The following is a 12,702-nucleotide window of genomic DNA, read 5'->3' on the forward strand; positions in this document are numbered from 1 at the left end:
GTAGGTTATGAATGCACGCAAATTTGATTTTCCTCGCTGTGACCATTACCAGAGAAGTCTTTTTCGTTTTAAAAGTGGGGAAATTTGCGAATTTTGATTGACAAAATAGCATGCAGACATTGTCGTTTCTGACCCTGCAAAATCACATGACATTGTCTGCCTAGACAAAATATATTAAGGCATATGTTGAGGTCCGAAGACCCAAATAAGTATCATAATTCTTTTTAGGGAGTATCCAACATATTCTAGCCAAATGACACGGAGATCGGCCTGAGGGAAGGTTATGAAATCTCGACTGAGTGAAAAAGTGCGTGAGCCGATGTGGAACATTATATATACAGGCCTATTTACATAATTTCCTAAGACCTTACACAAGTGATCAGGCTCAAATATAAAACTAGAGAGTTTGGTCATTGATATGCACCATCAATTTTGAACCTATGATCAATATTGCTAGGCAGAAATTCACAGCAAACATGGCAAATTTCTCTCGTTTCTGGACAATTTTTTAAAACATTTACACACCCCTTAAACTGGGTTTTTCTGAATGTGCTGATCATGTTGATTGCTAGTCGGAAACTCCTGCGAAGCTATGGACATGGCATCTTACCTATTCCATTCTATAACAGTCTGCCTAGTGCCTTGTGTGTTTTCTCTTCAATCATTTTGTTGAATGTAATTTTATGAATCAAATAAAAAGATAGAAAGTGACTTCACATAAGTTATGTGTCATTTTATTTATAATAAAGAAGTTATTAAGTTAATAAAGTAAGACAATTTATTTATCTATAAGTGCATAACAAATGAGTTACATTGTTCAATAGTATAGGCCTGCATGCATAAATTATGCCCATAGTATATAGCTAGGCCCTAAAAACTGTATTTTGCATCGGATTTTTCCTGTTGAAAAGACAAAACTGATGTTTATGATAGCACCATTTCATCAATAACATTTTGAGTCATTTTTATCCATAAAACGACACAGGATGTGATAGATAACTACTTTCACATCAATATGGTCCATATGATCACAGATTGTTGAGAATCTGTGATATGATGAAGATTTTGATTCTATAGATATGTTATCAACATGATATCACGCTGTTCAGTGGTCAAGGAGTAAGGACCCCTGGTCAAGGACACTGATATGACATCATAGGTGATGTAATTTTCTTCTGCTGACCATATGATGCTGTATATTAACTATTATTGTTACCGTTTAGGATGAGTTATGTAAGCTATCCACCAGTGGAGCTTCTGCGACCCCTACGCAGAACTTCCGAGAGTGGATTATCTGCGCACGGTGGATGCAAGGAATCCACAGTCGGATTTTCGGCGCACGTGCACTGAAAATCCCCTCCGTATATAGTTCCGGTGGAGTAATTCTGCGCACGGTCGCAGGGAATCCACGGACGGATTTTCGGCGCACGTGCGCAGAATCCCCTCCGCCGAAAATCCGTTAGTGGATTCCCTGCGACCGTGCGCAGAATTACTCCACCGGAGCTATATTCGGAGGGGAGTTTCTGCGCACGTGCGCCAAAAATCCGTCCGTGGATTCCCTGCGACCGTGCGCAAAAACACTCCACCGTTCTGACTCTAAATATATATATAATATTTCTTACTTTCTAAGTTATGTTTTTTAAACATCATTGATGCGCAGAACTGACTCTAAACATATAGGCCCTAATATAATATTTCTTACTTTCTACCATTTAATAATATTAAATCATAACAATTCATGAGATGATTAAATCGTGCGCCGAAAATCCGTTAGTGGATTCCCTGCGACCGTGCGCAGAGGGGAGTTTCTGCGCACGTGCGCCGAAAGTCCGACTGTGGATTCCCTGCGACCGTGCGCAGAAAAACTCCACCGTTCTGACTCTAAAAATATATATAACTAGATTTCGCGGTTCTCGGGTCGGTCGCTTCTCGTGATAGGCCTATTTCTAATTACCCAAACCCGTTACCCATATACCTGCCCTGACTTTTTAAACTACTATGAAACGCGTCTCTCAATGATCAAGACCCAACTTGACACAACTTAATCAACTCTGTTTGTTTTATAGGTGCGATGCTTACTTCGGTAGTTCGGTAGGCCTAAGTAATGAAATCAATCGCGAGGAACGTGAATGCAAAAACGGTTATAGGCCTTACCACAACGGATAATTTTTATGATAACCATTCCGGAGGATTCCGGAAATAGTCATGTTCTGCTGAAGTAGGCCTATATGCACGTGTTTGGTGTGTGCACGTGTTCGGTATTGAAATATGTGTTGAAAATAAGGCCTATAATTTTTGGTCCGATGAGATGCACCTGTCAGTTACACTTTTCCGATGCACGCACTGTACTCCGCGCACACTCCCGTTGATACTCCGCGATAGCGCACCGCGAGCACGCGATAGTGCACCGCGTGAACGCGAAACGCGAGGACGCGAACGCGATAGCGCGCGGACAGAGGACGGACGGACGGACGGACGGACGGGCACGCCGTAATTAGTATTAAGATATTTCTTACTTTCTAAGTCTAAGTTTCTAAGCCGAAAGTCTGCGACCCCTACGCAGAACTTCCGGATTTTCAGTGCACGTGCGCCGAAAATCCGACTGTGGATTCCTTGCGTCCACCGTGCGCAGATAATCCACTATCGGAAGTTCTGCTTAGGGGTCGCAGAAGCTCCACTGGTGGATCATGTACATACATGATTTAGGCCTATACCCAGAACTTTTAGAGTCATAATTAGTTCAAACATAACTTTGGTAATACTCACTCGTTTTCATTCGTTGAAACGGCAAAACATACTTACCTTTCCTTACAAATCGAATAACAATAATTTTAAAACATTCCACCTCAAAAAGTAAAATAAAATAATTCTTACCATTACCAATAAAGTTAATCTCTTGAGCATACAAACCCAATCTCAGAAATAGATACCAGCCCGCGTATGGGCTGGCGAAAATAGGTTAAAGATAATTAAAAGTGCATGCATTTTGACTTAATAAAAGAAGGAATTCAGGCATGAGAAAGAAAAGTGCCATCTCTGATACCGGAAATTACTGGGAAATACTTGTAAACATTGAAATTACTAGTAATTACCTGGATACTGGTTTGTCAATAATTTTTTTAATAAATTTTAGAAATAGTTTTGTTCATGTTTTTAACATATTTTCATCATTTCTTATCAAATAATTTCAATACATTTTAGAAAATGTCACTCGTCCAAACAAAAATGTATATTTCTTTAATCTGTGAGTGATGTGTGTCTGTGATAAGAAGTTACAGAGAGAGTAAAAGTCAAAACATTATTTCACTGTAAATACCAAATAAAAACATTACCCTTCCCATCTAACTTTACTGCTGTTTCCCTGCCTAGGACAAGGATTTATCCAGATTTCCTGGATATTTTTGGCCAAAATTTACGCAATTTTATTGATTTTCAGCCCGTTTGGGGGGGGGGGGGTATTTTAGCCCAATTTCGCACTGTTTGTCAGTATTTTCTACTACTGACTTGATGGATATTTCCCAAGATTCTGATAGGAGTAAATGGTGAGTGATAATTGGTGTAAGATTTTTAAATGCCCAAAGTGAAATATAATACGATATAGGGGCCTACAATTTTTCTTGAAAGTCGCAACATGAATATGCTATAAGATACATTTAGGGGGAGGGTAAAGTCCACTTTTTACATCAAAGTCAATTTCCATGCAAAACCAGGTCCACATTTCCGAAAATCCAAAGGCCTGGTTGAAATTAATTATCGCTGCCCACCCAGTAAATTATTTTCCCTAATTTGAGGGCAAAAATAAATTAAATTGCCCTCCCAGTAAATTATCCTTATTTACCTCCCTGACTCGCGGAGCTCCTCAGGCCCCACAAAATATAATTATTACGTTCAGCACACCATGCATACGGCGCGTGTTGGATTCCGTAGAAAAGTATGTCAGCCTTCTGTCATTACTGTCAATAATTGGTCATCGATTGATCGGCGACACAGGATTTGTACACAAACATGACAAAAGTGCAGTGGGAGTTTCCGAACATTCAAAACATGCCTGCAGAGTGCAGAACAATGTAGAAGTTATGTGATCAATACCAGTGTTTGTCAGGTACATGGAGGAAAATATTATTTCCAATTTCAAAGCAGCAATGTGATATTTGGGTAAGAATACGTGTTTTGTTTGAACGTTGTTTCATTAGCATCGACGCCGACAGGCCTGCTGAATTCGGCAGATCTGTCGTACACGTCAGATATGTATTCTGTCGGTCCAGCTTCTAGTATTGGGCCCAAGCTTCACGTGGCTCACGGTTTGTAATGAACGACAGAAACCGGCTGTGAAGGAGACTAGTCACTCTAGACTGGAGTGGTGATCGTCAATTTCGGAAAAAACAACACTCGACCTAGACTGCTGCCCTCAGCTCAGTCGTCAACCGTGACCGTCTGGATTGACGACTGAGAAAACTACATGGAAAAAAAGTGACGGATTTTGCAACAGGATTCCTGTGGCATAGAGCATGCACAGTTGTGTCCAAATTGACCTTTTGACCGAGATTGTTTCAATAATTGGTCATCGATTGATCGGCGACACAGGATTTGTACACAAACATGACAAAAGTGGGAGTTTCCGAACATTCAAAACATTCCTGCAGAGTGCAGAACAATGTAGAAGTTATGTGATCAATACCAGTGTTTGTCAGGTACATGGAGGAAAATATTATTTCCAATTTCAAAGCAGCAATGTGATATTTGGGTAAGAATACGTGTTTTGTTTGAACGTTGTTTCATTAGCATCGACGCCGACAGGCCTGCTGAATTCGGCAGATCTGTCGTACACGTCAGATATGTATTCTGTCGGTCCAGCTTCTAGTCTTGGGCCCAAGCTTCACGTGGCTCACGGTTTGTAATGAACGACAGAAACCGGCTGTGAAGGAGACTAGTCACTCCAGACTGGAGTGGTGATTGTCAATTTCGGAAAAAACAACACTCGACCTAGACTGCTGCCCTCAGCTCAGTCGTCAACCGTGACCGTCTGGATTGACGACTGAGAAAACTACATGGAAAAAAAAGTGACGGATTTTGCAACAGGATTCCTGTGGCATAGAGCATGCGCAGTTGTGTCCAAATTGACCTTTTGACCGAGATTGTTGTTTTTAGAAGTTCAGAGCGCGATTTTGTCACAGCGGCGCGGTACAGCGACGCAGTACGTGGGCGCCGCTAGTCAGTCGCGCTACGGCGCACAACTGAAGTCGCATTGAATAGTTTTCAGAAGTCCGTCATGCTATTGGCTGTAAGATAATCAGTCGTCACTACGAAGCATACACAGTACATGCGAAGTGTAGACGGCTGATTGGAATTAGTCTACACTCGACCATGGTCTGTACTTTAATTAGGTATCCCAGGCAAACCTTAGTTAACACATTTGCTAGTCAGCGAAATTCGCCGAGACCGGGGCCCAAACACAATGCATATTTACATAGAAATTTCAATTTTTTTCGAGAATAGGTCGGTGAAGGAAACCTACATAAATATGTTTGCTATACTTCACGTGACCCAAATATATGATTTTTAGGGTGATAATCAAGTCGCACATGGAATTGTAGAGGGATTTTGATAGCAGTTCCATTAAAAAAAGCTGCTATCGCCATGAGACTAAGATCTAGAAACACCCCTAAATGCCGTTTTGGGGAATTTTGCTAGCAGAATCTTTTTGATGAAAGTCAATCTTTGACAAGACGTAACTTTGTTACGGAAAGTGCTATGACAAAAATGTTTTCAGTTTTGGCTTTCTTTACTCAAGGGCTTTAATTTGATATGTAAAATGATGCAGTTTGATGGCAAATTTGAATTCACCTAGCATACCTACTTTAATTGTCGGTTTGTCATTATATAAAACGATAAATCAAGTAAGTAACTTCCACTCTGAAAACTTAGAAACTTGTTTGATTCCACTGACTATTTGTGATCGAAATATACACAACACCAATGACAGAAATCATCAAGAAAAAATCGAACCAAGGACTTGTTTTCACTCAAATTTGAGTCGCATCATCAACCGGAAGTGACGTGGCACGGACCGACAGAATATACGAGTCAATGCGAGTGGACTGCCCAACACAGAGCATACACAGTGATCCGGGTACAAATGTACAATGCACAACAATCGAAATCAACTTCAAAATGCATGCATAACTTGCTCGAGAAATCAAGGCAAGCCCCCGCCCCGGGATCAAGCCACAAATTTGCTCACCGTACATGTACATGTGCATTAGTTCACCACGCGCCACGTAAACTTGTATGGCTCAAAATTCGGACCGCTCGCCATTAAGTTTACTGACATATAGTGTATTTCCAGGTATTCACAGGTGTTCCAGAGAAAGTCATTAATATATCCAGCTACTTCACAAAATAAAATGAATTCTCATTACGGAGAAATTTCAGTGAAAAATACGTGCCCATATGCCCCAGGCCCATATGACTCTACGGCACTAGACCAATCGCCATTCTAACCTCTAACGTGTTTTGGGACACTTTGACCTCTGACATATCGGAAAGATTGACGTAATTATTATTAATTTTCTTAATATTGTCATAATGTTGCATGTTGATCATGACATTAAAAATACTAAATAATTAATTTATACAATATACTAATATATTTTTTATATTTGTTTTAATTATTGTAAAACATTTTAGATTAAATTTTGTACGTACAAAAACCCAATATTTCTGAATTCAGGTCATCTACGTCCATGACGTCATTGATTGAGGTCAGTGTTCGAAATAAGCACTTATCCTCTTGTCCAAAAATCACTGGGGACAACCATATTGAGATATGTACTTATCCTCTGGACAACCACGATATTTTACCTCTTAAATATATGACACATTTTGGGGACAACCAATGTTTTGAGGACAAGCAGAATTTATGCTCTGGTTGTCCTCGGGACAACCTCTATATTTTCCTTATTTCGGACACTGATTGAGGTCAATTTCCATAATTCGACGAATGGACTTGCATAGGATTACACAGAGAGATATTTTGCCAAAATTTGACCATTTCTATTTAGCTTGGCCCTACTTTGTCTGCCTTATATGAAAAAGGACAGTCTTAAATAAGTAAAAGTGCAACGCTTTTGATGTTTTGGGAGACTGGGAGGGATCATAATACAAAAATGACGGTGCCTATTCTTGACTGTGTAATAATCAATGTTGATTGAAAAGTCTATCCCCAATCCAGGCCATTGATAACCGACGATGGATGTGACGTGATGATCTAGGTAGGATGATAGAACTTGAAGCTATCTCAAAACGCGTCCGAATCGCAGGATCGGTGAAGAGTGACACCATGTAAAGCAATGGAAATTCAGAAGTACAATGCCGTGCCGATCACGACGGGCATAGTGCCCGAAAAAGTTGCTTAAATGACATGTCGGCAGAATTGTTAGCATCCAGGTTTAATTGATTGGTTAATATCTTTAAAATTAACAAACATTGCTCTTCTTTCATCCAAATTTCAACATTTCAACACAATGAACAAATAACATCTGTTGCAAAAAATGTCAATGCTGAATGATAGCAAGGTACTCTAGCATCAAATATGTGAATCAAATCTAAGGGTGTGATTTTCGGTAATTTTGTGCCCGGTACCCGGCGTATTTTTCGGCGCGGGTAACCGGTACCAAATTGCAAACAAAAAATAAATAAATAAATAAATAAATATAGTTTTCATGTAATGCATTTTGATATCATTAATAGAGTATGACATGAAAACTATGTATCAATTTTCATATTAAAAACACAAAACAATGTGCAAAATTCAATTTTTTTTTTAGGTCAACCATGATCCTAGCATTTAGGTCTAGGTCCAGAGACACTACAAAACCCAAAAAAAACTTTGAACAAAAAATTTATTTTTTAATTTTTTTTTTTTTTTTTAAATTATCGGGCGGGACTCGAATTCCCGGGACTCACTCACACCCTTAATCGAATCCATGGGTTCCTACAGTCACCATGGATGGAAAACTGGGTACGGTACTGAAAAGCACTACCATACATGATATGTATGGCCCATGAGTGAGTTTGTTATTGCAGTAATTCCCTGAGGGATTCCAAAGAAATAAAACTCGCCTTTAAGTTTAATAACTCCTAATTGACATGACATTAGCCTTTTTGAAGTATGACAGGCACAATTATGGATTATTCCCTTTTGCCAAATAAAACAACTCATGGCCGGCACTAGTTGGGTGATAGTGCAGTGGTCTCAAGGGCAGGGTTCCCGTTAAGGTTTTAAAAATGTGCGTCCGTAGTGACGCAAGTTTGCTGACAAGTTTGCAAAAACTTGCGTCCAGACAGATTTTTGTGCGTCCATCTGAAATTCACGATACACACATACCCCGGGTCTACACCTCATCAAATGTTGATTAAAATAAAATAAAAGTGCATTTTCGCCGTGATATTCCATCTGCATTCGCTATGATAATTTTTCTCATTTTTGGTCCGAAACAACTGCAAAAACATGCGCAAAGTCTGTCAATCTTTAGCAAATTTTTGTACTTTTACTTCCGCATTTCTTTTAAAAAAAATTAACGTGTTGTTGATGCTATGAAGCTAAAACATGCGCTGCCACAAATAATACAAAAAAAGGTTATCATTTGGATTTTGTCTTTAAAATTGCATTTATTCATCGTAACAATAATACTAATAAAGGAAACGTAGATTATTTATGAGAAAATAAACTTAAAACATTAAAAACTGAATATTGTCAGGTTGTGATAAATAATTAAATAAACATTAACCACACGTTAGCGGCATGTCGTCAGTCCAGCATGCTTGCTTGTAAACAAATCAATCAGGGCTTCCCCATCAAACAGCGATCGTTTCCTGACGTTGCATTTACACATACATGTATTGCAGAATTTACTTCAATTCTTAGCAGGTGGGCCAACATTTTGGGGCTTTTATTATCTTAAAAATATAAAAGAATAAAAATTTCTTGTTTTTATCATCAATTAATGATTAAACTTCGAAGTTTTGTCTGTGTCCACATGCATGTGACATGGACGCAAAATACTGGACGCAATGACGCACACTAACAGGAAGCCTGCTCACGGGGCAATTCTTTTCCGAACATCATTTTTATCTGGCAACCCGAAAAAATAGTGCACAATGTGTACAGGCCTGGTAATGTCCCACAATGCCTTGCACATTTCCGGCAAAAGGTCTGGGAATTTCCCACAATGCCTTGACATGATGTTTCGATGGGGAAAACAGAGATATGGAAGTCACATTTTGCATCATACAGCAGCAAGAGTCAAATTTGGCATAGTTGGATTCACTTCAATGTTATGCATGCACAGTCGCACACGCTGTTATACATCCCACAGCCTCAGACACAAGCTATTATATAAAACACTGGGCAGTTTATAATTTATGAGAGTGCATTCATGAGATGCAAATCTCTACCAAACCTCTACCAAATCACTACCAAATCTCTACCAAATCACTTTTAAAAATTGAATGAACACAGTGAAAAAAACCTGACAAATAAGATTTATGGACATCAAGGTCAAATTGCTGAAGTCATGAATAAACTGCAGACAATGTACCGTACGCAATACGGACTGTCTTTTGTTCTATTTTCCCCCCAATCTTCGACACATGGCGCTCTACAAGAATTTCAGCTAGAGTATCAGCCTCCACCATCCATATTGCAACACATGTCATGGTTCAATGGTACCTGCAGTCTGCATGCGATTCCGGTGAATGCGATTCCTGGATTTACCTGATGCCTAGTATAGACTAGATTCAGTCAATCTCAAAAACAAGATTCTACTCGCAAAGCCTTTCAATAGCATGTTTGAGTCACTGTATACACTCTTTGCAAAGCCCTCAGCCACATTGATATTAACACCAAAACACCAAAATGCACTTCGTGCGCATGCATTTGCAGGGAGAAGCTTGTTTTGGTAGTAAGATAGAGGAACCTTGCAAAGGGTCAATTAAAGTTGTTTTGGACAAAATCCGAATACTTTATGTGATAGGGATTTTAACAAACACTCAATTTAAACCCTTGTTCATAGTTTTTCTTTTCCTTTTTTACTTACTATCTTTACGTAGTATCTTCATAAATTCATTAATTACCCCATTTCATTATCATTTTCAGGACACATTGCAATGTAATACAGGAGCTTGTTATATTAAAGTCACCTGACACTGCACGACATCCCACCATGGCAGCCAACATAAGTTATGCAACCACCACAATATCCACCATCACAACTGGTGGAGGAGGAGGAGGAGGGACCAGTTTTATGGATAAATTCCAAGAATTTGCTGACATCTTTCTCTTCCCTGTGCTTTGTGTGTTCTTCTGTGTGGTATGGATGCTGTTCTTAAGTTTTTATCACACCAGAGTGTGGGGTTTTATTACCACTAAGGTTGCCAACAGATTTGTGAAAGAAGGCTACATTCATGTAGGTGAGTGGTCCATGTTAGTTTCCGAGAAGAGATGTCCCTCCCTCGAAATATGGTTAAAATGACATTTTCCCCAATTTTGTAGGCCCTATAATTATGTTTAGAGGATGATGTCTTAAAATATGTGCACATTTGAAATGTACACCCATAAAAAAAAAAGAATAGCATACTATCACTCAGTGTTACATGTATAAGAGGTGTAGTTTGGGAGATATGACCCCTAAAATCTGACTTTTGCGTGATGACCCATTTTTATGCCGACCACCCTCAATTTCAAATTGCTGTTGTGGGAAAAGTTAGAGGCTTAAATGGTCAGGTTTCATTTCTCATTGATATAGATCAATTAGAGAATAAACAACAGGAATTTTTGTTTTTACTTTCCTCTACGGTGTGATACACGACAGGCAGGTCCAATATTTTGAGTAGTATCCACTACAATAAAAAATATTGGACCTGCCTGTCGTCTATCACAAGGTAGAGGATAGTAAAAACAAAAATTCCTATCGCTTATTCTCATTCTTAGTCATGCAGTTACATATTATTTTAATAACCAAACACTGTTTTATTTAGCAATCCGCGATCTGTGATCTTGTTTTAACACATATTATAGGACGCGCTACATACTCTGGATTCGACAAGTGTCTTCTGTGACGATGCGATTGCTGCCGTCTACCGTGTGATAGACGGCATGCAGACACCAATGAAATTCAGCGCTAACAAGCTAAACCATAGCCACTGACTAAGAATATGATAATATCAATATACAAACTAAGAAAAAGATCCATGAGGTATGGTGTGCATCCCTTGGAATAACTAAAAACAATGTTATGTTTTTGATTTGCAAATCCTAAAGAAAGCACACGTTTGAATGTGCTCTCTATTGGTTATACTCTACAGCCTTGGGATCAGTTGACCAGGTTAGAACAACATATTAATTGTCCTTCAGTTTATCCATGAGCATATCATTTATGCTTACCCTTCTTTCTTTATTTCCAGGATCCATATCCTTTTCAGTGTTGTCTGGCAAACTTATGTTTCGTGACGTGGCTTTCATTACTCCAGACTTCTCTGTAAGGTAAGTATTAATTTATCTTTTGGATATTTGACCTTAATCTCCCACACAGAGAGTGTATATTTCAAATGGAGTTGCCCATAGGTAACCCATTTGAAATGAAATTCACACTCCCTGTGTGGAAGATTAAGATCATGTCTTCCTGAGGGGGTGTATGGATTTCAACTAGAATAGTCCAATATTATTATCGTAGCATACATGCAGTAGAACAAAGTTGCTGTATTTGATGGCATTCTGATTATTTTCCGAAAAAAGTCATTATTTCAGAGAGGAATTCTTTGGTTTTTTGGTATGTTTAGTGAACCATATCTCATATTATTCCCTGGCAACTATCTGCTCATTTTATGAGAACAGGTCTCATCTATATGCTAGCAGACAGCACTGAGATATAGGCCAAAGGATGCATAAAGAAATAACTAAATAGAATACTCTCCATGCCTTGCGTTTTAGAGTTAGGATTTAGTGCTGGGGTTAGGTAGTGTTAGGGTACGGGTATTTGATAGTTATTCCCAAATTTCCTTTAATTTATTATTATCAACACTTTTAAAGAAAGAATTCCTGGAGCTGTTTTATGAACAAAATAATTTATAATTATCATTTACCAATATAGGTCTGATTGATCAGTTAGGCAAACACTTTTGTACAGAACATCTAGAGCTGCATGTCCCTGTATATTGTAATATTATATACTAGTTTTGTTTAATAATGTTCTTTATAACTTTTGTTTACTACAGAGTGCAGGACGGGCTTCTTATATTTAGGTGGTGGAGACGATTTCATCCGCTCAAAGAACTTCAAGGTAATAACAAATATACAATACGCCACAGATTTAGGGAACAAACCAAAAGATTGATGACGTCCTATAAACAAAACTAGCTTCGTTTAGGGGGGAGGGGGTAAAAATACTCGATTACGTTTGTACAAAAACATTGGTTTGAAGAATGTGTCATTATTATTATTATGTCAAAATTTTCAACATTTCTTTATTAAGTTTCTGGCAGGGAGGGAGGGGGTCGGCTGAGAAACGAAACTAGTTAAGTTCATAGGACGTCATCGATCTTTTGGTTTGTTCCCTTAGGGAAAGAAAAAAGAAAGAGGGTTGTCACCCAACATCTTGGTGTAGATTATTCATCCAGTAGTTTAAAATGTTATTTTTGAGATTA

The 12,702-nt window shown here is 38.6% G+C and overlaps 1 protein-coding gene across 1 annotated transcript in view; it reads left to right on the forward strand.

Annotated features, from left to right (window-relative positions):
• The first annotated feature begins 4,587 nt into the window (after window positions 1-4,587).
• The window catches only part of LOC140142579 (bridge-like lipid transfer protein family member 1), a 110,253-nt gene continuing 102,138 nt past the window's right edge, over window positions 4,588-12,702 (forward strand). Inside the window, exons 1-4 of the mRNA XM_072164575.1 lie at window positions 4,588-4,744; window positions 10,157-10,470; window positions 11,464-11,542; window positions 12,274-12,338. Of these exons, the coding sequence (XP_072020676.1) occupies window positions 10,224-10,470; window positions 11,464-11,542; window positions 12,274-12,338 (391 nt within the window). The 5' untranslated portion in view covers window positions 4,588-4,744; window positions 10,157-10,223. The remainder of the gene's footprint in view (window positions 4,745-10,156; window positions 10,471-11,463; window positions 11,543-12,273; window positions 12,339-12,702) is intronic.

This window comes from Amphiura filiformis, chromosome 2 (assembly GCF_039555335.1).
Source record: "Amphiura filiformis chromosome 2, Afil_fr2py, whole genome shotgun sequence".
In the NCBI taxonomy this organism is placed as follows: Eukaryota; Metazoa; Echinodermata; class Ophiuroidea; order Amphilepidida; family Amphiuridae; genus Amphiura; species Amphiura filiformis.